The sequence below is a fragment of the Notamacropus eugenii genome, chromosome 2, assembly GCF_028372415.1.
Source record: "Notamacropus eugenii isolate mMacEug1 chromosome 2, mMacEug1.pri_v2, whole genome shotgun sequence".
Classification (NCBI taxonomy): Eukaryota; Metazoa; Chordata; class Mammalia; order Diprotodontia; family Macropodidae; genus Notamacropus; species Notamacropus eugenii.
Window position 1 is genome coordinate 220,097,082 of NC_092873.1, and position 27,761 is coordinate 220,124,842.

The following is a 27,761-nucleotide window of genomic DNA, read 5'->3' on the forward strand; positions in this document are numbered from 1 at the left end:
ATATATTACATATAAAGGTAAAATACATACATACATACATACATATATGTATATACAGAGATAGAAAGAGAGAGTTTTTCAAGTCACCATTGCATATATTATCTCATTTGAGAGAGGTAGCAAAGTGGTAGATAGAGGGCCCAACTTGGAGCCTGAGGGACTTGGATTAAGATTTTGCCTTGGAAATACATTAGCTATGTAGCCATGTATAAATCATTTTTAGGCCTCACAGCAACCTGCTGGAATAGCCAAGACATTATTTCCCTAGTATTATAGACATACACAAAGTTCAATGAGATAAAATGAATTGTCCAAGGTTATACAACTGGAAAGTGCTGAAAGTAAAACTCAAAAACTAGAATCTTAGTACTTCAAGCTCAAGAATTCGGGGTTCTTTCCATTTCAATTATGATATATCCAGTCAAAGACTGTATTTAGAGAAAAAAGAAGAGTCTTTTAAAAACTAAAACAGAAGTTTACTCATGCTACCCCTCCCCCCATGCCTGTTAGTGCATTAATGTTCTGAATTATTTGGTAAATGCTCTCACTTGGATTACATAATGAAAAATTTGGAAGACAAGATTGACAGAGGGTGAAATTAACATAAGAAAAGACCCAGACATGCCATAATATATCATGATAGAAAAGCAAGTAAGTGGGGCAACAGAGAAATTTGAGACTGTATACTTTTATTCTCCAGCCTAGCACCATAAGCCTTCATAAAACACATATTTATGATGTAAATTGAAAGAAGCCAGAAATCTATGTAGCCATCTGGTTGATTAAAGTATATTTTTATAGTATCTTCCTAAAAAAAGATCAGAAAACTCAAGACAGTGTGGGAAGGAGTCAGGATGGAAAAAAATCTTCTGCAGCTGACCATTTTACTACCAAAGTTTCCCAGGTGTCAAAAAAAATCCTATAATTTTGGAGAAGAGAAACATAAAGCTATCCATCTGAGATTAGACAGAATAACAGACAGAGACTGCTCTTGCAAGAACACACTAAAAGGGTATGGGTCAGCCCTCATCTCCTAGCTCCATGAGGTTTGCTCAATTAAAAGCACTTTTTGTCTTGTCCTGGACTATTCAACTCCTCTGGAGGAGGAGACAATGACCTTCTATGTAGTCACATCAAAGGAGCAGCGCTAACTCGTCTGTGTGCAAGAACTGTTAATAACTTCTCCATGTAGGATGGCTCCATCCAAGGGACTCTATTACTTAACTAGGCCTTCAAAATGGCATGCACTGCCTCTGGCTCCAGCCTCTGGCTGCTGACTCAGCACCTTCCAAACTGTCTTCAATAGAAAGACAGGCAGAAAATGTCTGAAGAAATTCTCCCTCAGCTAAATCTATCCCATATGAAAGCGCAAACCTAATGAGAATCAGTTGTGGGGCCCTCTCCTCTGCTGGCTTTGGAATGTACGGGTGATTTACAACCAGGATGGTTAACAGCATTCTTTAATGCTTCCTTTTAATTTTTTTAGATTGCAGCCTGAGCAAAAATTCATTTTTTTGCTAATGAAAGCAAATGAAAGAATCGTTAATTTTAAAGCATATATCCATGTTTCATAGTAATAACCTCCTTGGGGCAGCTGCATTCGAGAACAGTGCCAAATCCACACGTTTCTCTCCATCTGCCTGTCTGTTTAGTGATGAAGCAACCCAGGCCTGGGAAACAGTCTTGATGAGGATGCCTGTGTTTAGACCATCGACCGTCGTGGCCAGACTGGAGCTTCTGACTTGTAACTGGCTGCCAGGGAGGCTCTCTCATGGTCACAGAGGCTCTGTGTCTCACACCAAGTCACTCTGCCTTCTCCATTTCCTCATGGATAATTGACTTGGTGCAATGGAAAGAATACTGGATTTGGAGTGAGAGGATATGGGTAGTATGTAGAGAAACCAGATCTTCTAATTCCAAACCCAAATCTTACCACAGGGAGTCAGTGGCTTGGTTGTTGATTAACTGTGGGAGACTTTGGGAAGTTATAACCTTTCTGGGTCTCAGTTTCCTCATCAGGAAAAACAAAAAAAGAGAAGAAGGGATGGGACTAACTAATCTGTAAGATCTCATATAGCTCTAAAATTTAAGATGCTATGATCTATGACTAAAATTATTGGAGAACGATAGGAGTGAGCTTGAGGAAAGGGAAAAAACATTTATCAAGCACCTACTATGTTCCAGGCACTGTGCTAAGTGCTTTACACGTATTAGGGGTGGTGGTGGTGACTGTGAACATGTATTGTCCTCTATTATTGAGGAAATAACATTGGCCTTTGTCCCTCCATAATCCCTGGATGTATCTACAAGATTAATGATAACAACTAGCATTTATATAGAACTTTCAGGTTTCCAAAACACTTTACAAAACTCTCAACTACCCTGGAAAGTAAGTGCTATTATTATTCTTATTTTACAGAAGAGGAAACTGAGGCAGGTGGTGGTTAGGTGAATTATTCAGGGTTATAGAGCTAGTAAGTGTCCGAGGCTGGATCATAGGTTGCTCTGGTATATGTTATTCAGTAACATCCTGCTTACTACCTTCATCATTGCCATCTTTCTTTCCTTACTCTTAGAAAGACGTAAATTTATTAATAGTAGCATTTAGTTACTGCTACCAGTGTTCTCACATGCTGTTATTTTACTTCTGGTGCTATCCACTAGGAGTATGCATGCATGTTAGTTTTTACTATGAGAAAATGCATGTACAAAAGTAAGTTTTTTTCATCTCTTGGTTTAAAACGATCTAGTTTTTAAACAAAATATTCTCCCCTTTCCATTCTCTTCACTCCCTTCCTTCCTATTCTCCTCTCCATCCATGACCCCTACAACCAGCTCTCCAACCACCTGTCAGTCCACATACCAGCCCATGTCCTAGAGGAGATTCTACCCTGGTACCTCCATCTTCTAACTGACAACTTCTTTTGGAATACTATTTCAAGAAAATTGCAGACATGCGTCACTTCACTCCCTCCTGTCCAGTTACCACCTAAATAGCCTTTCTCTTCTCTTCTTCCTCCCCAATCCCCAATTCTGGAGCCATGAATCGTTATCTATTTTGCCACTATTCTTGGTTAGGGTGTGTCAGCCTCTTTGCCTCTGGACCCACTTACTATCCCTGTGACCTTCTGGATCAGAGTTACTCACTGTGGCTACCACTCTTCTATGTCTTGTGAATTCCCCCATTATAAATGCCAGCTTTTCTAGGGAAGGAACTGTCTTTGCTTTTGTATTTGTATTACCAGCACTTAGTATAGTGTTTGGCACATAGTAGAAGCTTAATATGTCCCTATTATTTATTCAACTTGCCATTTTTATTTCATGTTGGCAGGTTAAATGTAGGACTTATCCTTATGTTTTAAACCATAGAATTTAGATAATGATGTTAGAACCCGAAGACACCACTGATATTAATTCAAACTGTTTTTATTTTTAGTTTTCAACATTCACTGCCATAAGATTTTAAGTTCCAAACATTCTCCGTATCTCTCCCCTCCCCACCCCAAGATGGTGAGTTAATGGGAGAAACGAGAAAGGAGAGAGAGAGAACAAATAATATGGTTCAATCTGCATTCAGACTCCATATTTCTTTTTCTGGATGTGGACAGCGCTTTCGGTCATGAGCCTTTTGGCGTTGTCTTAGATCCTTGCATTGCTAAGAAGAGATAAGTCTATCAAAGTTAGTCATCACACAGTGAGGCTGTTACCATGTACCATGTTCTCCTGGTTCCATTCACTTCACTCAGTATCAGTTCATATAAGTCTTTCCAGGTTTTTCTGAAGTCCTCCTGCTCATCATTTCTTATACCACAATAGTATTCCATTATATTCATACATCACAACTTGTGCAGCCATTCCTCAATGGATGGGCATCCCCTCAACTTCCAATTCTTTGCCACCACAAAAAGAGCTGCTATAAATATTTTTGTACATGTGGGTCCTTTTCCTATTTGCATGATCTCTTTGGGATACAGACCTAGAAGTGGTATTGCTGGGTCCAAGGGTGTGCACATTAGCCATTTGGGCACAATTCAAAATTTCTCTCCAGAATAGTTGGATCTTCTCCAGCATTTATCATTTTTCTGTTTTGTTATGTTAGCCAATCTGATAGGTATGATGTGGTACCTCAGAGTTGTTTTGATTTGCATTTCTCTAATCAATAGTGATTTAGAGCATTTTTTTCATGACTATAGAAAGCTCTCATTTCTTCATCTGAAAACTGCCTATTCATATCCTTTGGCCATTTATCAACTGGGGAATGATTTGTATTCTAATAAATTTGACTCAGTTCTCTACATATTTTAGAAATGAGGCCTTTATCAGAGATACTAGTTAAAGGGTTTTTTTTTGATAGACAAGAAAACTGAGACCAAATGAAATGACTTGCTCAAAGTCACAAAGCTAGCTGTGAGCAGAGCTTGGATTAGAATTCAGGTCTCCTTATTCCTAGTCTGGAATTATCAAGAATTTTGGATTTACTAAAGATTTTATCATGACATATTGGGAAACTATTATATCATTTCTTGTAAGCTGGATGACTAGCATTAAACTGAGACAAAAAGCAGTTAATGATCTGCCTAGAGGCAGGCCAATTGAGAAGCAGTAAAGTGTCTAACTTGTGATCTTGACTGCCAGCCCTTTTGATATAGTCTGCTTATACACTAAACACACCAGGGAAAATATCTGAGTAAATTGCATCTTGTTACTTTCATCATCAAGGCCAAATACATTAAGTATTCAGTCTATTCAAACAGGACAGATTACATAAATTAAATAGGCAGGGAAGTGAGAGTCATAGTGTATCACAGATGAAAATGTACAGGAATTTGTGAATGTGAGACAGGGCAACAGGATGGAAAATATTTGTTCCAGGATCAAGAGAGTGGCATAGGAAATAATATAATATGAACTATAAAAGTCACCAGAGCAGGTGGGCAAAATGGATGATGCATGCTTAATTCAGATGACAAAGCTGCCAGAGAGAAAGGAGTATTGGTGTGGCTGGAAAACTTCAATTATCCTGACATCTGCTGTTTGTCACTCTTAAAAGCAGATCATTGGAAGCATTCTTGCCTTTTCTTGCTAGTCATTTCCTACTTTAGAAGGTAGAGGCAGTGATAAGGGAAACTCTTATTCTCGACCTGATTTTGACCAATAGAGAAAAACTGTTTCGTGAAGATGTTTAGTAAAGATGAAATGATAAGAACTTGGGAGGCAGTGACTGACTATGTTATCATATTGTCAAAGAAGGGACTGTTGAACACTGTGTCTAAAAAACATTAGATAAAGCAGGAAATAAGGTTTTGATATTTCCATGGAGGAAACTTGAGGGAGATGGGAAGCTCTCAGAGAAATTCTAGGGACACATTTGCAATTATTTCTAAAGAAGGAAGAAAGGAAGAAATGTCTAAGGGAAGTGGGAGAAGGACATTAGACAGTTCGCCTCATCAACTTGATAAGCTTACAGGCTAGTGAGTCTTTATTTGAGTCCTTTGGAAGCACTTCTTACTATGGAGCATGAACTTTCCCACTAATACATTTACAAGAGAAGCAAGAGAATGCCTCTAAGGTTATGTGTGCAAGCACGTGTAGGTTCTATGTGCTTCTCCGGGAGGCAGCTAAGTAGAGACTAATGTGAGTTCAAATAATGCGAAATTCAATTTAGTGCTAATTATGAAATGACACCAGGTTGCATTTAATGTGAGCCAAAATTCAACTACTATGAAGTGTGTGAACTAATCGAGGATTATAATATATCATTATGCCATCTGTCAGCACTTGCTTATCATGGCCCATGGATGTGATATGCTGGTGTGTATCCCATTACCAAAAGTTGTTTAAAAAATTTTTTTTGAACAAAATGAACAAAAGGAAGAAAATATTGGATGGAAATATTGCCACTGCAGAACAGAAGAGGTTTATTCTTGCAACAAAAAATTTGATGCAATTGAATGGCGTGAACATGATTATAGTAACTCTAAAATAGGATGAGATGTGTGGAATGCCCAAATCTATGGCATGGAATATTATAAAGCATGTATGCAAAACAAAAGAAAAAGGCCAATTGACTCAGATTTTTGTGGATCCCAAAGTAAATGTGGATCCCAAATGTTAAATGGCAAAACCTGATGACAGTTTGGTTGTATTGGCTGAATTGCAATAAAAAATCCATTCATTCCTTTTTTTTTTTTAACCAGAGTAGCCTTTTAGATAAAAAGTTCAAGTTTTTTTAAGGCACTGAAAGAAAATGGAAATGAAGTAGATAAGAAAGAAACTTTTACCGTAAGCCTGGTTGATTTGATATCTTTAAAATTCAAGTTCTGTTATACAATGTTAAAATTACCAGAGAGGTAGCTAGTGTAGGTGAAGACTCAGGAGCTAAATAATCCAGATGTTTTCAGGAAAATAATCTAAGTAAGTGAATAACACTGATTGACAAATTTTCAATGTGTATAAAACAGGTTTCTTCTGGAAAAGGATACCTTCCAGAACTTGTATTTTTAAGAAATTAAAAAAAAAAAAGCTGTCGAATTAAAGTGTCTAATAATGCCTTACCCTTTTATTGGATGGTAATACGGAAGGAAATTTTAAATGAAAACTAATGCTTGTTTGTTGGTTTTTGAAATCTTCCAGTTCTGAGAGGATTATTGATCATTTACAATTCTTTGACAAGAAAGTAAGAAAGCATTGGTGACTAAACCTGTTTTTGAAGACTAGTTTTCAAGTTATGCTTTTAGCTCACCTGTTGAAAAATATTTACAGGACAATCATAAAACATTTAAAGCATTACTGATTTTAGATACTGCCCCAGGTAATCAAACTACATACTTGGTTCATCGTGTGAGAATGTGAGTATGCAAATTTGAAGAGGCGTGGATAAAGCTCTCTATACCTATCAGCACATGATGAAACATTTAAAAAAAAGAAGAAAGTTCAGTCCGTATTGCTAAAATATTTTAAATGACAATAATGGCATTTTCATCATATAATCAGTGTAGACTTCTTTAAGTATGACATTCAGCTTATTTTTTAATTTTTAAAATTTTGCTTTTTATGACTGTAATAAAAGAATCAAATACGTTTTCATTATCTTTGCTATCAGACTATATTTACAAACATATTAAAATTCATTGCATAGTTACAGTGGATTGGGATTAAATAACATGTAATTATAACTTCAAATAGTGCAAATTCAAATAATAAAACCACTTCATAGGATTCCTTATTCACACCAGTTGGGGTCCTAGCTATTTTTTGGGCTAGCAATACTCACTTTTCTTGGGGATGCTAAAGCTCTAGGTGAGCACACCTCACTTTCATACAATTCTGCCCCAAGGTAATAGCTATCTGGAATGCAACTGGCTTATCATGTGCTGACTCCCAAAACCTAGTCCTCTTTCCTGACCCCTGACCAGTCCTCCAAACAAGGAAAAGGGAGAAAAAAGTGAGATCAGTCTTCAAATTTTCTTTTATAGGCCAGCGGTTATTTTGACAAGAGTTTGTCTTCCCAAGGGTGATAGGCAATTAAGTCATCTTGGGGGCAACTCCACTCATTCCTTAAAACAGGAGTTCTTAACCTTTTTTAATGACATGGATCACTTTGGCACTCTAGTGAAATTTATAGACCCCTTTTCAGAATAATTTTTAGATGTATTAAATAAATGTTTTTAAATGTGTAAAATAAAATCTATAGTAATATGAAAGAAAACTATATTGACATATGGTTATCTATCTATCTATCTATCTATCTATCTATCTATCTATCTATCTATCTCAGATTAAGAATCTCTGCCCTAGGAAGTGTCAAGAACTTGATCCAAACCATTCAATTAATCTTGGGGGAAGCTCAATCTTTGTCCTCTTAACAAAATGCTAATGGGCATGTGTAATATACTAAAGGGAGAAGTGGGGCTTTCAAAAGTCCCAGAAGAAGATACACTGATCTGTAAGCTCACCAAAGTAGTTTGGGATCAACCCTTCTTAGAAAGGAGGGTGATGTGGGTGCACATCAACAAACTCCTGATATATATATACATACATACATACATACATACACACACACATATATATATACATACACATACATATATACATATATATATATATGTACTGGAATAGATGGGAGCAAGGGAAGGTAACTGAGGAAGAATACAAAACAAGGGCATCATCTTATAAAACAAGTTGAAGTTTGTAATGAACAAGGAGAAAAAAGTGTCTTTTTCAGCTTCTCTCCCCTGGTTACCTCTCTCTATCTACATACATGACATACTTTTATATGCATTACCAACATTTTCCCCATCAACTTTTTTAAGTCTTCTAGACAACAAAACAGTAAATCAAACCCTGATTTGTAGCATCTGCTATTTTCTGAAGTACAAATGTTCAATGAAAGTTTAACACTCAGCCTGAGAGATGTTACAAGCTGGCTCCAACATACCCCTGAGTATATTGGAGTATTCCCTGGGCCTTTTCTATTTTCTCTCTTCTCTGAAATTTCACCAAGACTCATGAATTCAACTGTCTTCTACTTGCAGATGATGCATAAATATACATATCCAGTCTTATTCTGTCATTGGAGATCCATTGACACATCTGTAGCTGCCTGACAGACATTTCCATCCAGATGTCTCAGGCATCATAAACACCATTTCCAAAACAACTCATTTCCCCCGCCTAAGCCCGCTCTTCTGCTTAGCTTTTCTGTTGCTCTCATGGGCACCATCATTCTTCTAGTCACTCAGGTTTATTATCTAGGAATTATTTTGGGCTCTTCATTTCTCCCTCATCACTCATGCAATCAATTGCCAAGTATTTTCAATTCTACTCTCATAACATATCTCTCATTTGTCCACTTCTCTCCATATACACCACAATCTTTTCAATTTAGACTTGACTCATCTTTTGCAGGAGGCCTTTCCCACACTTTCAAATCCTCCTCAGTGAGTTCAAGTTATCTAGCCTGTATGACATATATTTTTTAAAAAATCTAAAGCTGCCATTGCTGAACTTGTATCTACAAGAAAATGTGCTGAATGAAACAACTTCCGTAGAATTAGAAGCTGGCTGGCAAATATTATTCCCATTTTTAAAAATAGGAAGAAGGTGGATATTTGATATTCTAGTCTGCTGAACTTGACATCAACTCTTGGTAATATTTTCTAATAGATTATTAAAAGATATGGCTTATGAGCCCTTGAAGACATGATCACCAAAAGCCAGTGGAGATTTATTTAGAATTTTGTTGTTGCTGTTTAGTCATTTTCAGTCATGTCCTGCTCTTTGTGACCTCAAAGATACTGGAGTGGTTTGCCATTTCCTTCTCCAGTTCATTTTACACATGAGGAAACTGAGGCAAACAGGGTTAAGTGACTTGCCCAGGGGCACACAGCTAGTAAGGCTAGATTTGAACTCAGGAAGAAAAGTTTTCTTGACTCCCAGGCCAGCACTGTATCTATTGTACCACCTAGCTGCCCCATTTTTTTTTTTTAAGAATAAAGCATGCCAAAAGCTAATATTATTTCCATTTTTTTGATGAAGTTCCAAGACTAGTAATCAGGAGAATACTGTTTCTCATGTACAACATTTCATCTCTGATCTCCATGCTTCTGCACGAATTGTCCCCTATTTAGGGAATTCGCTCTTTCCTCACTGTTGCCCTTGGGAATCCTTAACTTTCATCAAAAGCTCAGCTTAAATGCTACCTGACTCCTGATTCCTCCAATTATTAGTGCCTCTACAAGATTACTTTTTATAGCTTTATATATGCTTATCCAAAATTTCTTTCTTGTCTTTGTAACCTTCATGCCTGGCCCATAGTAGGTGCTAAAAGAATGCTTATTGATTGATTGATGGATATAGTATATCTTGCTTTCAACAACAAGGCATTTCACCAAGTCTTACATATTTCTCTTGAAGACAAGACAGAAAAAATAGGCTGAATAACAGTATATAACTATCTACATTAGATATACCAGAAAAGATTGAGTGGTTGAACCCAATACTCCATCCCCTTTTTTCTCCCAGAGATTCAATACTGTCCTGCCTCTCTTTCACTCAACTTCCAGTCTACCACTTTAGGCAGGCCTTCCCCATTAGTCTGGCCTTACCTATTCTCTCCAGGCTCTCTCCCTTGGGAATCTTAGAGCTTCACTTCCCACCTCTATCAAACCTTCTTTTCTCACCTGACTGCATTTCTTTTGGACTTTCCCCCTATTCCCCCAGGGAATCTCATCATCCTGCAAGATCACAGAGCCTTGGGACTCACATCTCATCAGCCCTCTGCTCTGGGGCTTCTCTGATTAGAGCGAGGAGTAGAGAGTTGCTCCTAGAATCTGGATTGAAGGAGATCAGCCATCACTTCATTTCTAACCTGTCTACACTGCTTTAGAGTAATCCATCATGATCCTGAGCAGGGCATCTTCCTATCCCCGCTATGCTCACTCTTTCCTTCCCAGGTTCTTTTGGTGTGTTGCCTTTCCCTCTCAGATGGTAAACATGACAGCAGAGCTTATCTTTGTTTTTTTGTATTTGCATCCCCAGGACTTAGCACAGTGACTGACACATGGGAGGTGCTTCATATTTATTGAATGACTGACCTCCGTACTGATGATGCTTAAATATTCTTACTCTTGATTCCTCTTTGGAGTCTTAGACTTCCTTCAGCTGCCTAAAGAATAACTCCATTAGCTTGTATTTCCCACACAATGTGTCCAAAACCCAGTCGATTCTATTTCGTCTTGTATTTGTTCCTCTTTCTGACTTCCCTAATTCAGTTTGTGACATCACTTTTCACCTCATCTTCTGTGTGTGTGACCTTGCTGATACCTTGTGCTCTTCCATCTTCCTCATTCACAACCAATTTCACTGACTCTACTTTGGCAAAGTCTCTTCCATTTATGCTCTCCTCTTGGTTCCCATTGTCAACATACTGGTATGAGTCCTTGTGACTGCTTGCTAGAACAACATAATATCTTCCTAATAGGTTTTCCTGTTTCCATTCTTTCTTTGCTCTAATATATCTTTTATACCTTTGCCAGAATAATCTTTTTTTTTTTTTTCAAAAGAAGATTTGGGCCATGCCATTTCTCTGCTTTAAAAAAAACAAATAAACTTTCATGACTCTATGTTACCCACTATATATAAGGGCCCACACTCCTCTTAGAATCTTATCTCACATTACTCTCTGCCATTCTTCAGGATGCCCTGGATGCCTTCAAGTATCAATTAAAATTTTATCTTCATCAAGAACCTTTCCCCATGTCCTATAAAGTTAGTGTCTTTTCTTTGAAATTAAGTCCCACTTATTCTTTATGTAACTATATTGTAAATTATACACATCTATTTGTACATGGTTGTTTGCCTGTTGTCTCCCCTCATTAGACTGTAAGTCCCTTGAGGGTAGGGTTACCTTTTGCCTTTTTTGGGCACAATGCCTAGTATGTAGTTCGTGCCTAATAAATGCTTGTTGACTTTACTTGATTTAACTTGACTCCATGTACTTTAGGTTCTAGCTAAATTAGAGTGCATACTGCCTCCCTGGATATGAACTTTACGCTCATACATTTGCGATTTTGCTCACACTGTTCTTTCTCTCCCTGGCATACTCTCTCTCTCTCTCTCTTCTCTGTCAGCTGAATTCCTACCTATTCTTTAAAACAATATTCAATCTCAATGCCCATTCAGTAAAGACTCATGGCCCATTTAGTAATTGTCTAAAACATGTACCATGCAAAAATCCGTATTGTAAATACTGGCATCTCATCTGACTAATATACAGTATGCTCTTTGAGGAAGTGGTAAGCATAGGGTAGGCAGGGGTAACAAACCCAATTAGAGATAGATCCTTACCAGCAGTAAATGGACTTAGAAAACCACAATTTAACACATCTGTGTTGTACTAGAGGGGCAGCAAGATGTTGAATTGCTGGCAATGAGAGTCAGAAAAACTCATCTTCCTGAGTTCAAATCTGGTCTTGGATACTTCCTAGCTATGGGACCCTGGGTAAGTCAATAATCCTGTTTGCCTCAGTTTCCTCTCTGTAAAATGAGTTGGAGAAGGAAATGGCAAACTATTCCAGTATCCGTGCCAAGAAAACCCCAAACAGGGTCACAAAGAGTCAGACACAATTGAAAAATGACCTTATAGCACTATCTGGCTCTGGTCAACTTTTATAGATTTACTGTACACTTCATGCATTCATGCATTCTACATTATAGCCGAACAGGTTTCCTCACTCTTCCTTTCACACAATACTTCACCTCTCTTCTTCATATCTTTGTACAGATTGTCCCCCAAATTCTAAATACACTCTCTCTTTATCCCTACTTCTCAGAATCCCTAGCTCTCTTCAAAGGGTAGCTCTAGTGACCCTGCCTGCACAAGCCTATCCTTATTCTTCTTTGCATTTGCTTTGCCTGTGTTTTCTAATTACATTTTTGTACCCCCTATTAGAATGTAAACTTTAGGGCAGAGACCATCTCTTTTTTTCTTTGCATTCCACGTGCATTCCACTGTGCTTGATATATGGTTGTTTACCTAATAAAATACTTGTAGAATCATTGACTAATAATCTAAGGGAGAGCTTCAATGTTTAATTTTCTACCTTGTTCTGTTGAATGTGATTATCAATGACGCAGGTGAAGGTATAGATTATATTGCTTATCAGACTTTTGAAGGACATGAAGGAGGACAACTAATCTAAAACATAAATGAACAGGCTGGATGGAAGAGTGGGGTGAAGCTAATAAGATGAAATTTAATGAAAACAAAATAAAGGCCTACACTTGAATTTTTAAAAGAATAAATATAAAATAAGAAATATTGGGTAGAAAAAAAGGTTTTGAATGCTCTAAATCACTACTGATTAGAGAAATGCAAATTAAAACAACTCTGAGGTACCATCTCATACCTATCACATTGGCTAATATGACAAAAAAGGAAAATGTTGGATTTTGGAGAGGATATCAGAAAAAGGGGACACTTTTATGCACTGTTGGTGGAGCTGTGAACTGACCCAACCATTGTGGAGAACAATTTGGAACTATGTCCAAAGGCACAAAAATACTGATAGCAGCTCTTTTTGTGGTGGTTAAGAATTAGAAACTGAAGGGATGGGCATCAGTTGGGGAATGGCTAAACAAGCTGTGATATATGAATATAATGGAATATTATTGTGCTGTAAGAAATGACAAACAAGATGATTTCAGGAAAACTTGAAAAGACTTATATGAACTGATTCATAGTTAAGTGAAAAGGACCAAGAGAATATTGTACTGTAACAGCAAAACTGTACAATGAAGAATTGTGAATGACTTAAGTATTCTCAGCAACATAATGATCCAGCACAATCCCAAAGGATTAAAGACGAAGCACACTATCCAGCTCTAGAGAAAGAACTGATATTTTTTGAATACAGTCTGAAGCATACTATTTTTCATTTTCTTTTATTTGAGTCTTCTTGTACAAAATAACTAATATGAAAATGTTTTATGTAACTGCACATGTATAACTCATATCTGATTGTTTACTTTTTCAGGGAGTGAAGAGGAAAAGAAGGGATAAAATTTGAAACTGACAACTTTTAAATACAAATGTTAAAAAAATTGGGGGAAAAATGGTTTTGAGCACTAAATATAAGGAGTTTAACGGACAGTAACCTCATGATGAGTCGGCAATAAGAAATGGCCCCCCAAAAGTCCATGTGATCATAGATGGCATTGATCAGTTGATAGTATCTGCAAGGAGAGGAGTGCCACTGTACTCTCTCCTAGTTAGACTACATTTCAAATACTGGTTCCTTACTGTAGGAAGGGCACTGACAAACCTGAATACTTCTGTAGGAGGGTTCCCAGAACCTAAGACCATACCAAGGTAGAATTAATTAAAAGAATTGCAAACGTTTAACCTGGAGAAGATTAAGTGGGGAACATGATGCCTATTTTTCAGTACCTGTAGTAGAGGGATCAGCCTTCTTCTGCATACACCCCCCACACCCTGTACCCTTACATTTCCTCCTAGGTAGAACTAGTCCAAATGAGTGAAAGTTAAAGAGTCAAATTTGGCTCAATATAGGAATAATTTTCTAACAATTGAAACTATGCTTCCCCCCACAATGGAAATGGATTATTTTATGGGGTGATGAGTCTCAAATAATCAGAAGTTTTAAAATAAAGGTTGGAAGACCATTTGTCAGTAAAATGGAATTCGTGATTTGTCTGGGTGTTTAACTAGATGACCTCTGATGATCCTTTTAGTTCACTAATTCAGGGATTCTAGGAAATGTTGATGATTTAAGGATACTGCTAATATATAAATCAATAAAAAAAATCAACAGGTTATAAACAACACAAATAAGTCTTTTCTCATCCTTCTCTTCTTCCTTTCCCCAGTTACAATTAAAATTAGGTTTTTTATTTTTATTTTTTCTTTCTGGAAAACATATTGCCCAGCACTAGCAAGCATCAAAATTTGTCTTCCTGTGAGGCATCAGCTTGAAACAAAATATTTGAAGAATATCTGAAATTAAGTCAACTTTGCCATACCTTTTATCTTAATATTTTACTTCTTTTCAAAATAAATTAAGATAACTAAGTACCACTTACCATAGTAATATTAATATTTTGAGCCTAAAATAATTTCTAGATAATTTAGGAAAGTCATATTTCCCATAGCTACTTCAGAAATAAATATGGGTCAAACTGAGCTCTAAGAAAAAAAAAACCACCTAAATTTGTGAGCTCTTGGAACCTGTTTGTAGTGTAATTATCTTTGCTTCCTGTATCCATTACCATGAAAAACAACTCCCTTAGAAATCACACACAGTTGTGATGAAGTAAATCATTCTCCTCTAGAGCCATAAATATGTCTAATGGGGGTTAGATAACCCTTAAAGTTCCTCCCAACTCTCTCAAATTCTAAGCTTCTGTGATTTTAAATGGTGCTTATGCACCTAACTAATACTACTAGAATGGTAATTTATTTCAAAACAAAATTATGCTAAGAAAATGAGTGAAAGCCAGAGGGAAAGGGGTGGCATTATAGAAAAAATTTTGCTGAATGCTTGCATTTTGGCCCAAATCAAAAAGCTAACAAATATAGCCCAGTTTCTTTCCATCTCCATAATACTCCTGTCCCTCCTACCCCTAGTAACTACAAATGTATAAATGTGTGAAAGAAGCCATTATCGTGAAAATGACTTTGAAGAGACAAAGCAAGGACCTAGGAGCCTTTCAAAGGGCATGACCTGGTCAAGTTGGTAACTTACTTCACTATTTGGGTGGCTTTCCCAGGAACATGACTCCTTCTCTTGAGAGAGAATCTCTCTGCGGAAAGTGTGTTCACCCAAGCATGTCTGACACAGTGAGGACTCAAATTCAGGCTCCCCCTGATGTCTGTGCACCACCGAGGGTCCTGTGTACTTCAGGTTGGCGCTCTTTTCCACGCTGACCATTGGGCTCTTAATCCATCTTCGTACCTACAAAATGTAAAAGAAAGTGTCAAATATATTTGGCCTTCCTTGAAGAATCCCAGGGCAATAGTGGATAGATGAATAAGTGAAAGGAAAAGTGAAAGACTTATAAAGACTATCTGTGAATGACTTTAGAAAATCAGGTTGGCTGCAGGGAAATAAGGAAGGATCTGTGGTTTTTGTCTGGGTCTGTCAATAAGGAGCTATTCTATCAATTATGACTAGCTGTCAGAAGGCAAGTCAAGTGACTTGTCCAGGGCAGCCTAGCATGCAAGAGACAGAGTTGTAATTTGAAACCAGATATTCCTAGTCTCCAAATTAACACTCTACTAGGCTAAGTTGCAAGACATGACAGGAAAACACTGATCCCACTTTCTAAGCCATTATGTTGTAAATGTTGGAAAGAACATTTTCCACTGAACAAAAGTCACTCCTTGGGCTAGGAAGGGCTCTCCAATGCATTTCTTCATTTTAGTGTCTCACCATTTCCTTTTCCTGCATATAGAGTTAATGTAAGTTATGAGAATAATTAATAGTAAAATGGACACAGTTGTTCTTGAAATACTTCAAGACTGATTGAGTCTGAATGCAGATCGGATCTTAATTTCATTTTGTGTGTGTGTGGTTGTTTTTCTTTTGGTCTGTTTCTTCTTTGACAGCATGACAAATACAGAAATATATTTTACATGACTGCACGCATATAACCCATATCAACTTACCATCTTAAGAAAGAAGAAAAGCTGGGAGAAAATTTGGAACCCCAAGTTTTTTTAATGAATGTTAAAAATTTTCTTTACATGTAATTGGGAAAAAATAAAATATTATTTTAAAAAATGCTTCAATGATTAATGGTCAAAGCAGACTTTGACATTTCTGTCCTAATTTTGGAAAATCAAAAATAATTTACATTAAATAGATCACTGAGCCTGGAGACAAAAAGATCTGAGTTTAAATTGAACCTCAGACACTTACTAGCCCTATGACTCTGGGCAAGTCACTTAACCTCTGTTTGTCCTAGTTTCCCCATCTATAAAATGGGGTTAATAACAGCACCTACATTTCAGGGTTGTCAGGAGGATCTAATGAGACTATAACTGTAGAGCATGTATCCCCGTGCCTGGCACATAGTAAGCATATAAATATATATTTGTTAGCTATATAAATACATTAACGTTAGCTACATTATCATGGATGTACTTCCTAGACTATAACTCACTTTCATATAGCACTTTAATAGCTTAGACTGATATAAAGTTAAAAGGTTTACAAATAAATTTACATACATTATCTGAGTTGATCAACAATCTCATGAGACAAATGGTACCATTATTTTATTTTCTAGATAAAGAACCTGAGAATCAGAGAGGTTTAATTATTTGCCTAGGATCACTCTACTATTATATGAGGCAGTTCAAACTCAGGTCTTCATGACTACGTTCTGGGATTTATTCACTGAGACGTACAGATGCCCTTTACAAACATTAATGCTGAAACGCATTCTTAACGACAGCCCATGTAGGTAGGCACTACAGATAAGAAAATTGAGGTCGAGATAGCTTAAATGCGGTCATTTACCCATTTAAATGAGAGAGATTGCTTGATATGGTACAGGGTTTCCCCAACCTTTTTCAGTTCCTGTACTCCTAGCTTTCAGTAAATCTTTCCATAAGCTAAATTTAATATAAAAGGAAACATCTCTTAGAGTTTACCCTGCCCTGGGTTTTCAATATGAAAGGGAAAAATTATAACTTACCATATATGTATATATATATATATATATATATGAAATGAGATTAATTTCAATAAGATAATATAATTATTTACTAAATATTCCCCAGTCCCTCTTCTCATATTCCCTGGTGTTATGCATATCCCAGAGAGTAAATAGAGAGCTCAACTTGGAGTGGCCTGGCTCAAATACTGAGATATGTAGAAGTTATTTGATCCTGATCAAGTACCTCAATCTCCCCACACTACCTCCACTGTAGGCAGTCACTACCTACGGTCACTATCACTACCACCACCACTACTATACTACCACCTCCTTCTTTCTCCTCCTCCTCCTCCTCCTCTTTTCCTAGTTATTAGGAAAAATTGTCCTATTAGGACTAGTTATCCTAGTCAGAGCCAGGATGCCTGACATCAAGTCTAGCATCATGTGCTTTCGTAGGCTGTTGCTCATTATCTGAACAACTCTGCGAGGTAGAGAGCAATGATATTAATTAATATTATTACCCCATATCACAGATGAGGGGATCAAGGCTCAATTTAAATCTTGTTTTAGTTTTCAAGGTCATACCCCTAGTTGATGGCAGCTCTAGTACCTGGGTCTCCCGACTCCCAATCCAGTATTGTTCTCGTTATTCCAGATCTCTTGATGGTAGACTTAACAAGTGTAGAAAGTTTAGATGAACACCTTATTCTCAAGGGTATTTAAGTGAAAAGTTTTCTAAGCTCATAAAGGTTTCTCCAAAAACCTCCAGCTAGTAAGTCAGAATTTAGCAGTCAGTGTGATCAGTTCAGAGAAGTGGAAGGAAATGATATGACTTGCCTAAAGTCACACAGATAGTAAAAAGCAGAGGTAGAATCTGAACCCAGGACCTCTGACACCAGGCCTACCACTGTTTCCTATATACCTCAAAGTCCCTTCCACATCATAATCCTACAGTAAAGATGACAGAAATCTCGTTAAGGCCAGAAAACCAACAACATAGGTGGGAGGAACAAAACAAACAAAAAAAACCCCAAAACCACCTCAAATTGAATATTGTGTGATTATCATGATCAAGTTTGCTTCCCCAAAAGAAAAGATGCACTTCCCTTTTTTGGAGGTGATGGAGGTGGGAGGTGGCCACTGATGTGGAACATTATGTATACGTCAGACTCTGTTAACCTTTAGATTTTGCTGAACTGCTTTTTTTTTTTCCCATCTAATTTTATTCTTTGTTACAAGGAATGACTCTGGGGAGGGCAGGAGCGAAAAATAGATTTGGAAACAGTGGTATAAAAGTAAAAGATTGTCAACAATTTTTTGCAAAGATCTTTTGAAGGAAGTAAGAAGTACATATTTCTTTCTTGGGTGTCATAGTTCTTCATGGCTTTTTCTTCTTGTCGCTAATCTTTTTTTTTTTTTTTCAGAGAGAAGGTGAAAACCTCCTATTTTCTTTTGTTAGAGGTAGCTTGGTCAGGTGGACATAGGGCTAGGCAGGAGCCAGCTTGAACTGACCATTGGGAAGCAATAGCAAAATTTTCAGTGTGAGAATTTATACCTTAGAAATTGGCAAATGCTAGAAGTCAGAACTTGATTTATTATCTAAATTTAAGAAAGATATGCAGAACACGTTAATAATGCACATTAAGCTTAGACAAGTGCTCTGCATGCATTTGCCTCCCAGTGTCCCTCCACCCTCACCCTTGGCAGTTGTTAAACATTCCCCAGTACATGCTTGGCTAGGAGCAAAGGCTGGACTAACTGACCTTCATGGTTTCTTGTGCCCTTAAATCTATTTTCTGATGATAACCCCATCTGGCCAAAGCTGTGTGACCCTGGGCAAGTCACTTAACCTCTAGAAAATTCTCTAAGACTTGTCGCCTAAGTCATGAAATCACTGATACTGTATGTTTTACTCTGAAGGATTCACCTTAAATATGCTCTCTGCTCATAAGCAAATCTATGCATGCATAGTATTCCTCTGCTTTGTCAGTGGCATTCTGAATTAAGTGTTCAAAGGATGGAATTCTGGGCAATCGGTTTTCCTGATGTTAGCAGCAAATGTTTTTGATCAAACTTGAAAAAAAATTTCTTTAATTACATTAGAGGCAGAAAATCTGTTTTTCACTATTCTCCTTATTCAGTGGGATTTTGGCTTCAATTTTGGTAGTTGTTTCTATTTAGTTTCCAGCTCTATATTATGAAATTAATCTTTTCACTCTGGCTGACTTTCAATATATATATTTTGCCAAGGAGGCTTGATTCTAGGCTTGTTAAGAGTCTGATTTTAAATAGATTTGTATTCAAGTGAATTTGTACTTTCATAGTCTGACCTGATTTCAAATTTTGGTATGTTGACAAGTAAAACTTATCATTATCATTTTTACATTGACTGAATTCGTTGCTTTATTTCACAACTTTAGTTTATGATAGAATGATCAGGTTGCTAAACTTGACCTTTCATAGGGGTTATAATTGGTGCGAATAGGAAAAGTGATTTGCTTGAAAGCACATAAAATTTGAGGCAAAAGAGTTATATACCCCTACCCTAACTCTCTATCAAGGGACACAAAAATTCCATGATTCCTTTCACCCCTCTCCTTTTCATATCATTCCCTCTAGGGAGCAGATGTAATCACAGTAAAACTCACAAAGGAGACCATAATCTCATTAGATTTTATGCAAAGAGGTTCAGTTAAAAAATACTAAATCATCGAATGCAATTTCTTTGCAGGGTAGGGAAAGAATCGAAACAAATGACTTGGGTGGAGTCAATGACTTACAGAATAGGCCTATAAAAGGTAAAGACTTCCATAAGATAAGCAATAATAGGTAGTTTCACAGAATTTCATTATTGAATACTCAGTGATCACTTATTTCAATCTCTTTATTTTACAGATTAAGGCCCAGAAAGGTGATGTTGACTTGTCTCACACTAACAGCAAATTAGAAGCAGAGTTCTCTGAGTCCAGCAATATAATTATTGAACCTTTGTCTCTTGTTGTGTAAACCTTTGCCTTAGAATAAGTGAAGATTTGCATTTAGGCTCTTACTTCATTCTTTCTGGTCATGATGGCTTTACATAGAGGGAATAATTAACTCTGAGCAGGCAAATTCTCAGATTAGGAACAAAAAAAAAAATTTTGTTTTTCCCCCGACATTTTATAGCTATTAGTCTTTCAAACTTGGACTTGAAACTAGAGTAACAATATCTTCATCATTGGCACTCCAATGGGAGCTGTCAAGGGGGGAACATCTCTTACAGGCCCTTCATGAAATGCTCATGTAGATGTTATGCTTACACTTCTTGAGAGGTTTGTGCATCATAATTTATTGTTTTCCAATTAGATTTGTGGAAACATCATACATTTTGCCGATAACCCTCCAAGTAAGATTGTGTGCTAAAGAACAGAGATAGTCTTCATATATTCCAAGTGGGGCAGAAACTCAGATCCATCAAGAGATCCCTGTTTGACCTTGAACAGGAGGAATTCATCCACTTCATACCTCCTACAGAATGGAGACACCAGTATCTGCTCTCTTTCTATGTAACAGGATTGTTTCAAGGAAAATTTTGACAATTTGGTTCTCCAAAGAAGAAGGGTGTTGTGGAGTCACTTACTTTGTAAGAGTCATGCTGCCCATTCCATTTATTTCAGCTTAGTCATCTTGAAATACTCTCTCTTTTGGCGCAAATCCTCACATTCCCATTAATTTTATCTCCTTTTACTCCATGAGGCAATAACTTTGGCTCAGCGTGCTTCCCCATTTGATTAATGATGTGGTTTATGATGGGCTATTCATCAATCCAGTTAGACAGCGAATCAATCTCAAATATCTCCTCTGGCCTTGCAGAGGGGGTGAAAAATCTAGACTTTCTCTGGGTCTTTGCACATCAATTGGCCATATGTTTGATTTAAGTACAGAAGAGCTTAATTAGAGAGAGCTGTGTGAAGACCACCTGACAATGCAAGCTTGTACCTGGAATATGGCACCAGATTCCTTGCAGGTTCCTCTTGAAATTGTGACTGCGTGTGCCAACCCTGGTCTCTTTCCTACTCCTAGAAGGTAAATAAGACTGTGTATGCGCTCTTGGTTAAGGCCTGTATGTATAAAAACCTAACAACAACGATAACAGAAGCTAGCAGTTGCATAGTGCTTGAAGGTTTGCAAGGTGCTTTGCTAGCTCATTTGATCCAAACATGGTAGATGAGACATACAATTAGAGTCTCAGAGTTGAAAGGAAGCTCAGATGCCTTCTAGTTTAACCTCTTACCCCATGCAGGAATCCACTCTCTGCTATCCCAGTTAGTGCTTATTCATTCTCTGCTTGAATGACTGCCTCCTATGAATACTTAGAATAGATGATCTTTATAGGGCACTTTCCACAAAATTCCTATCTTGAGGTTCAAGTAAGCCTATTCTCTAAACCAGAGTATGATAATTTAGCCCTAAGAAAAATTAGCCAGCATGATGGACAGAACTTTAGTTCAACTACACCTTTATAGGCTTCAGGGAACGTTGAATGTGATTTCAAGATGATTTTCACAGTCTGGGGTTCTCTTGGTGTGGGAATGCAGTAGATTATATAATAATTTCCAGGAAGGTGACTGAGACACATATAGGTTAAGTGATTGGGCCAGACTCAGCTAGTAAGTGTTAGAGATCAGTAAATTAGAAGTAGCTAGTAAGTGTGAAGCTATTCCTGACTCAGAATCATAGAATTTGAGCTAGAAGGGAGGGCAGGCCATCTACTCCAACAGATATGTATACAGAATTCCATTTTATGACATTTCCAATAAGTAATCAACCCTTCATTTGAGGACCTTTATTAAAGTGGAAAACTCATTACCTTCTGAAACAGTGCATCCTGCTTTTAGATTAGTGTTTGTGTTTATCTTAGTTTTAGGAAACTGTGATTTCATTAATCTATGGAAATCCCAGGTGAGGAAACTCCATGACTAGGTCAGCATCTCCTCTGCAATTTGTTACCTGGAGCACTGGTAGGCGATGACTTGCTCAAGGTTACATAGCTGGTGTTCGTTATTTTTGCTCTATTATATTAGTCATGTCCAACCCTTTGTGACCCTATTTGGGATTTTCTTGGCAAAGATAATTGGGGTGTTTTGCCATTTCCTTCTCTAGCTTCAGTGACAAATGGGGAAACAGAGCCAAATAGGGTTAAGTCACTTGCCCAGGAAGTGTCTGAGGCTAGATTTGAACTCAGAAAAATGAGTCTTCTAGGTCTAGCACTCCATCTAGCTTGTCACCTACCTCCCTCAGTGTTTGTCATATATAGGCAATACTTGAATTCATGTCTTCCTGGCTTCAAGGCCAGCTCTCACATTGCCTTTCCATTTAAAAATGAATCTCATTAGTTTTTCTAGCCCTTGAGGTCTTTTTTCAGATCCCTTCCTCCTCCCGGCGAGCTTTATCTCATTAGCCAATTTCATAAGTGTACTATCACTCATAGAACCATAGATCTAAAAGATGGAAGGCTCTTCCGAGGCCATCCAGTTCAACCTCTTCCTTTTAAAGATGAAGTATCATAATACTGATCATGACAGTGCTTTAAGATCTCCAAAGTACTTTACATAGATTTCTCTTGAACCTTCCAACAACCCTGTTGAAGTAAGTACTATTATTACCCCTGTTTTACAGATGAAGAAAATGCAGCTTTCCCAGGTCACCCAGTTTGTGGGAGTCTGAAGTCATATTCCAACCTAGGTGTTCCTGACTTTAAGTAAAGCACTCTAATCATTACTGCACACCTAGGCCCAGTCAATGACCTAAAACTTCAAATGGCAGCTGGCATTCTCCTCTTTGGGTCTCCTTCAGACTGATCTGAGTCCACCTAACCTTGTGGTTAACAGGGGAATTCCAAGCCCAGCATTCTACCCATGACTGCACTGCCTTGTAAACTTCTAGCTCTCCACTAGAAAACATGATGTTCTCTTTCCCTCCTATATGCTTAATCTTCTTGAACAGCAAATAAATATTTGAAAATAAAGCCAAGTTCTTTGTTAAGTCTGGTTTGCTCTAGCTTTTGTTTGTTTCCTTATTAAAGCACACTCACACACACATACACACACGTATGACATCTAGCCTCAACAATCCACCAGAATGGAAAATTGCCAGATTTGATTAATGAAATTTTCCAACTTCCAGGGTTTTTCCACTTGTGGTTTGGCCTCTTACAAAGGAGGAAATAGGTATTACTTTTAATTTAAAGTGGTTTCGTTGTTAACAATATCACTTAGCTCAATGCAATGTTCCCTCTTTATTTACTCCTTCACTAACTCTTAAGTCCATCCTGTGTATCGCTATGTGAACCACTTTTTCTGTGTATCCGTAGTAGCCTCATTCATCTAGTCTGCCAGTATTTATGACTTCAGCATTCTACCCAATCTACAATTTTATTTTACAAAGAATTCTATGATTATATGATGCCCAGACGAATGGTTAAATAAAATGGAAATTAAATGGAACATTCAGTCAAAATGTTCAATCTGGAATCATGGAAGAGAATCATTCTGATAAAGACAATTCATGCATATTCAGAAGTTTCTGACTCCAAAATTATGAGCAAGTTTTTTCATTTGCTTTGATTCTCCTCATTCTATCAGTCAACTTTCCCGATCTTGAGTCTTACATTATTCTCTACCTTGTCAAACTACAGCCTGGATGACCCTTACCTCCTGCCTCCTCTGCTCCTAATCACATTCAGCTGAATAGTATTAATAAAGAGTCAGCCACCTGTGCCCAGTGGAGCCTCCTACACAGTTACATTAATATCAGCTGGGTCCTCACTTCAGTAAGACAATCCTTTTGTTCTTCTTTAAGTTACTCTCTATCATGTTCTGAACAGAAGCTGTCTCAAAGCTTTTCTTCCTTCTCAAGCTTTCCACAAAATCCTTTCTCTTATTCCCTCAGAATTTTGCTTTATACTTTACTGAAAAGAAAAAAAAAGGTCATTTACCATGAGCTTTCCCTTCTCGCTTGCTATACAATGGAAACCCCCTTGACATCATTTCTCTGATCCAATTCTCTTTTCCGTTGCTAGTTTCTAGCCTCTGACCAAGAGGTGGCCGTCCTCTACCATACCTTCCTGCTAAGAATATATTCAACTTCTGTGCATCTGTCTTGGTTGCACACAGTTGTTTGCAGATCATCTCTTCTATTAGACTGTGAACTACTTGAGAGCAGGGACTGTTTATGTTCTTGTTTTTGCTTTCTTGCATCCCCAGTTCTTAGCATAATGTCTGACACATAATAACGTAGTAGGTGCTGAATAAATGTTTGTTGATTTGACTGAAGTTCTCAAGGCCAACCCTTCTCCTTGTGTCCTGGAATCCATCTTCCAACAAATTGCCCTCATAACCAATCATCTCCCACCCAAGTCTTGTAATAATGAACCCTTTCTTTCTAATTTTCATTCTCATCCTATCTATTGCCTCCTTTTCTGATGCATACAAATATGCCCAGTTCTTACCTGTCCTTTATATTATATATGTATATGTAATGAATATGTATATGCATTATACATATACTTATATATGTATATGATCACTTGACTATATCATCCCCTTAAGGTGTCCTATATATCTCTACTCCTTTGTCAGCCAAACTTTTAGGGCAAAAAACTATCTTCCTTATCTCTGCTTCCTCTCCTGTCACTCACTTCTCAATTTCTTGTAATCTGTTTTTTTATCTCATCACTTAATTGAAATTGTTTTTTTACAGTTGGTAATAACTTTTTGATTTCTTTTTTGTTAATTTATTTCTTTTTAGTTTCGAGCATTCACCTCTGTAAGTTTTAAATCCACTGCCCCCCTCCCCCCCACCAAGATGACCTGCAATCCAATATAGGCTCTACATATTGTATGTTCATCCTTTGTTGCCAAAGAAGACCATGCCATCAGAGAAATGATGACATGACTTGCACTTGACTTTGTTTTGAGTGAGGGAGGGCTGTGCAGGTCACCAGCCTCACTTCTCCAGAGCCATCTGAATCCAGTGACCAGATATTCATCAGGATGACTGGAGATGACCCAGGATGCACTGGGAGACCTTGGGCCCTTTAGGCCAAGATCTTTGCAGATACTCACTTAGGGTGAGGCAATGCCCATTCATTGAATAGGCCTGTTTAAGAAGTAACCAGGGCATGGCTCCTTTAATGAGGCCAAGAAAAAGAAAGACATCAGGGCGAGAGGGACACAGCAACAGTTACTATTGATAATCATTGTAAAGCCAGGAGGGTGTAGAAGAGCCCTTTTCAGGGGCCCATTGGCTTCCCAGCTTCAGAGTGCAGTAGGTTTAAGGTTTGGGGATGGGACAGGATGGGGGGGGGGGAGGGAAGGGAAGGGAAGGGATTTGCTCTACGTTCAGACTCTATAGTTCTTTCTCTGGGTGTGGATGGCATTTTCCATCATGAGTTCTTTGGAATTGTTTTAGGTCCTTGCATTGCTGAGAAGGGCTAAGTCTATCAAAATCAGTCATTGCACACTGGCAGTTGCTGTGTACAATGTTCTCCTGGTTCTGCTCCCTTCACTCAACATCAGTTCATATAAATCTTTACAGGTTTCTCTAAGTCCACTTTTTCATCATTTCTTATAGCACAATGGTATTCCATTACATTCACATACCACAGCTTGTTCAGCCATTCCCTGACTGATGGGCATCCCCTCAATTTCCAGTTCTTGGACACCACAAAGAGAGCTGTCTTAAATATTTCTGTACTTGTGAATTAACTTTTTGATTTCTAAATCCAATGATCTTTTATCAGTCCTCATTTTTTTTACCTCTCTGTAGTGTATGACACTCTTTTCAATTCTCCTGAATACTCTTTCTTTTCTTGGCTTTTATGACACTCTTGTCTCTACTGGTTCTCTTTCCCATCTGACTACTCAGTTACTTTGCTGGATCATTATCCTTGAGTGTAACACACACACATACACACACTTTATCTCTCAGTGATTTCATCAGTTCCCATGAGATCAATTATCTCTATGTAAATGCCTCTGAGTTCCATATATTGAGATCTGCTCTCTTTTCTGAGGTCCAGTCCTACATCACCAAATGCCTATTAGTTATTTAGAACTGGAGAACCCCATTTTGTTCTGATATTTTTCATTCATGTCTGGCTCTTTTTGATCCCATTTGGAATTTTCTTAGCAAAGATACTGGAGTAATTTGCCATTCCCTTCTCTAGCTAATTTAATAGATGAGGAAACTGAGACAAAAAGGGTTAAGTGACTTGCACAGGGTCACATAGCTAGTGTCTGAGGCCAGATTTGAACCAGGAAAGACCAGTCTTCCTGATTCTATGCAGGCACATCAAACTTTATCCACTGTGCCACCTACTGCCTTAAGGGATAACTCTGTAGGGCACATCAAACTCTATACATCCAAGATAGATTTTATCTTTCACCCTACAACTACTCTATATCAACTTTGAAACTCACATCCCCTGCCCCTGGTGTCCCTGTATCCCACTGATTGGAGAGGATGAATATTTGAGAGAGTCTCTCCAATCCTCCACCATTTGAGGAGGGCATCCAGGGCATTCACCTCATTTCTCACTTTGTCTGTAAAACTTCATAATATCCCATGCACTAGATAACTTTTCCTCCTACCTTTCAGCTTCTTTTTATGTGTTGTAATCCCTCATTAGAGATTGTGAGCTTCTTGAGGGCAAGGACTATCTTATGCTTTTTCTTTGTAACTCAAATTCTTAGCACAGTGCCTGGCATATGATAGGTGCTTAATTCATGTTTATTGACTCCTACCCTGCATCAGTAGAGAACTGAGAGGGAATCACTCAAGAGAAGTTACAAAAGTAGACAATTTGGCAGAACTGGTTGAAAAAGTCAAGAATGATTCCTAAATTTCCAACCTGGGTGATTTTGAGGATGGTAGTGCTTTTGGGGGCTATCTTATTCTCCAGGTCTTTTTTGCAAGAACTGCTGTCTACTTGTACCCTCCTCAACTTGTACCTGTGAAATAGATTATTTTTTGAGCCTGAATTTGAGATTTATCACCATTCAAGTTTACCTATTGGATTTAGCCCAAATGTCTAACCTGTCAAGGTCTTTTGAGTTGCTGAGTCTTCACCACTGTGTTAGTCATCCCTTTCAGCTTTGTAGCTTCTGAAAATTTAATAAGTATGCCATCCATGCTTTTATCCAAGTAATTGCTTTAGAAAATGAAGTAAGACAGGATCAAACACACATTCTTGAGATACCCTTCTAAAAACACTCTTCATGTTGATATAGAATAATCAGTGACTGTTCTTTGGGTCTAGTCATTCAATTAGTTCAGAATCCATCTACTTATACAATAGTCCCGGGGTGGGGACCCGTAGCCTTGAGGTCAATTGTGTTCCTGTAGGTCCGCAAGTGTGGCCCTTTGAATCCAAACTTCACAGAACAAATCCCCTTAATAAAAGGATTTGTTCTGTGAAACTTGGACTCAGTCAAAAGGCAGCAACTCAAGGACCTAGAAGGCCTACAGCCACCTTGAGGCTGTAGGTTCCCCAATCCTCTGGGACATATTTCTTCATCCCATCTATAAGATGAATGTGA

General features: G+C 37.8%; 1 protein-coding gene across 1 annotated transcript in view; it reads right to left on the reverse strand.

Annotated features, from left to right (window-relative positions):
- SGK1 (serum/glucocorticoid regulated kinase 1) overlaps positions 1–27,761 on the reverse strand; it is a 170,872-nt gene that overhangs the window by 96,879 nt on the left and 46,232 nt on the right. The window contains exon 2 of the mRNA XM_072643395.1: positions 15,264–15,473. Coding sequence (XP_072499496.1) covers positions 15,264–15,473 — 210 coding nt within the window. The remainder of the gene's footprint in view (positions 1–15,263; positions 15,474–27,761) is intronic.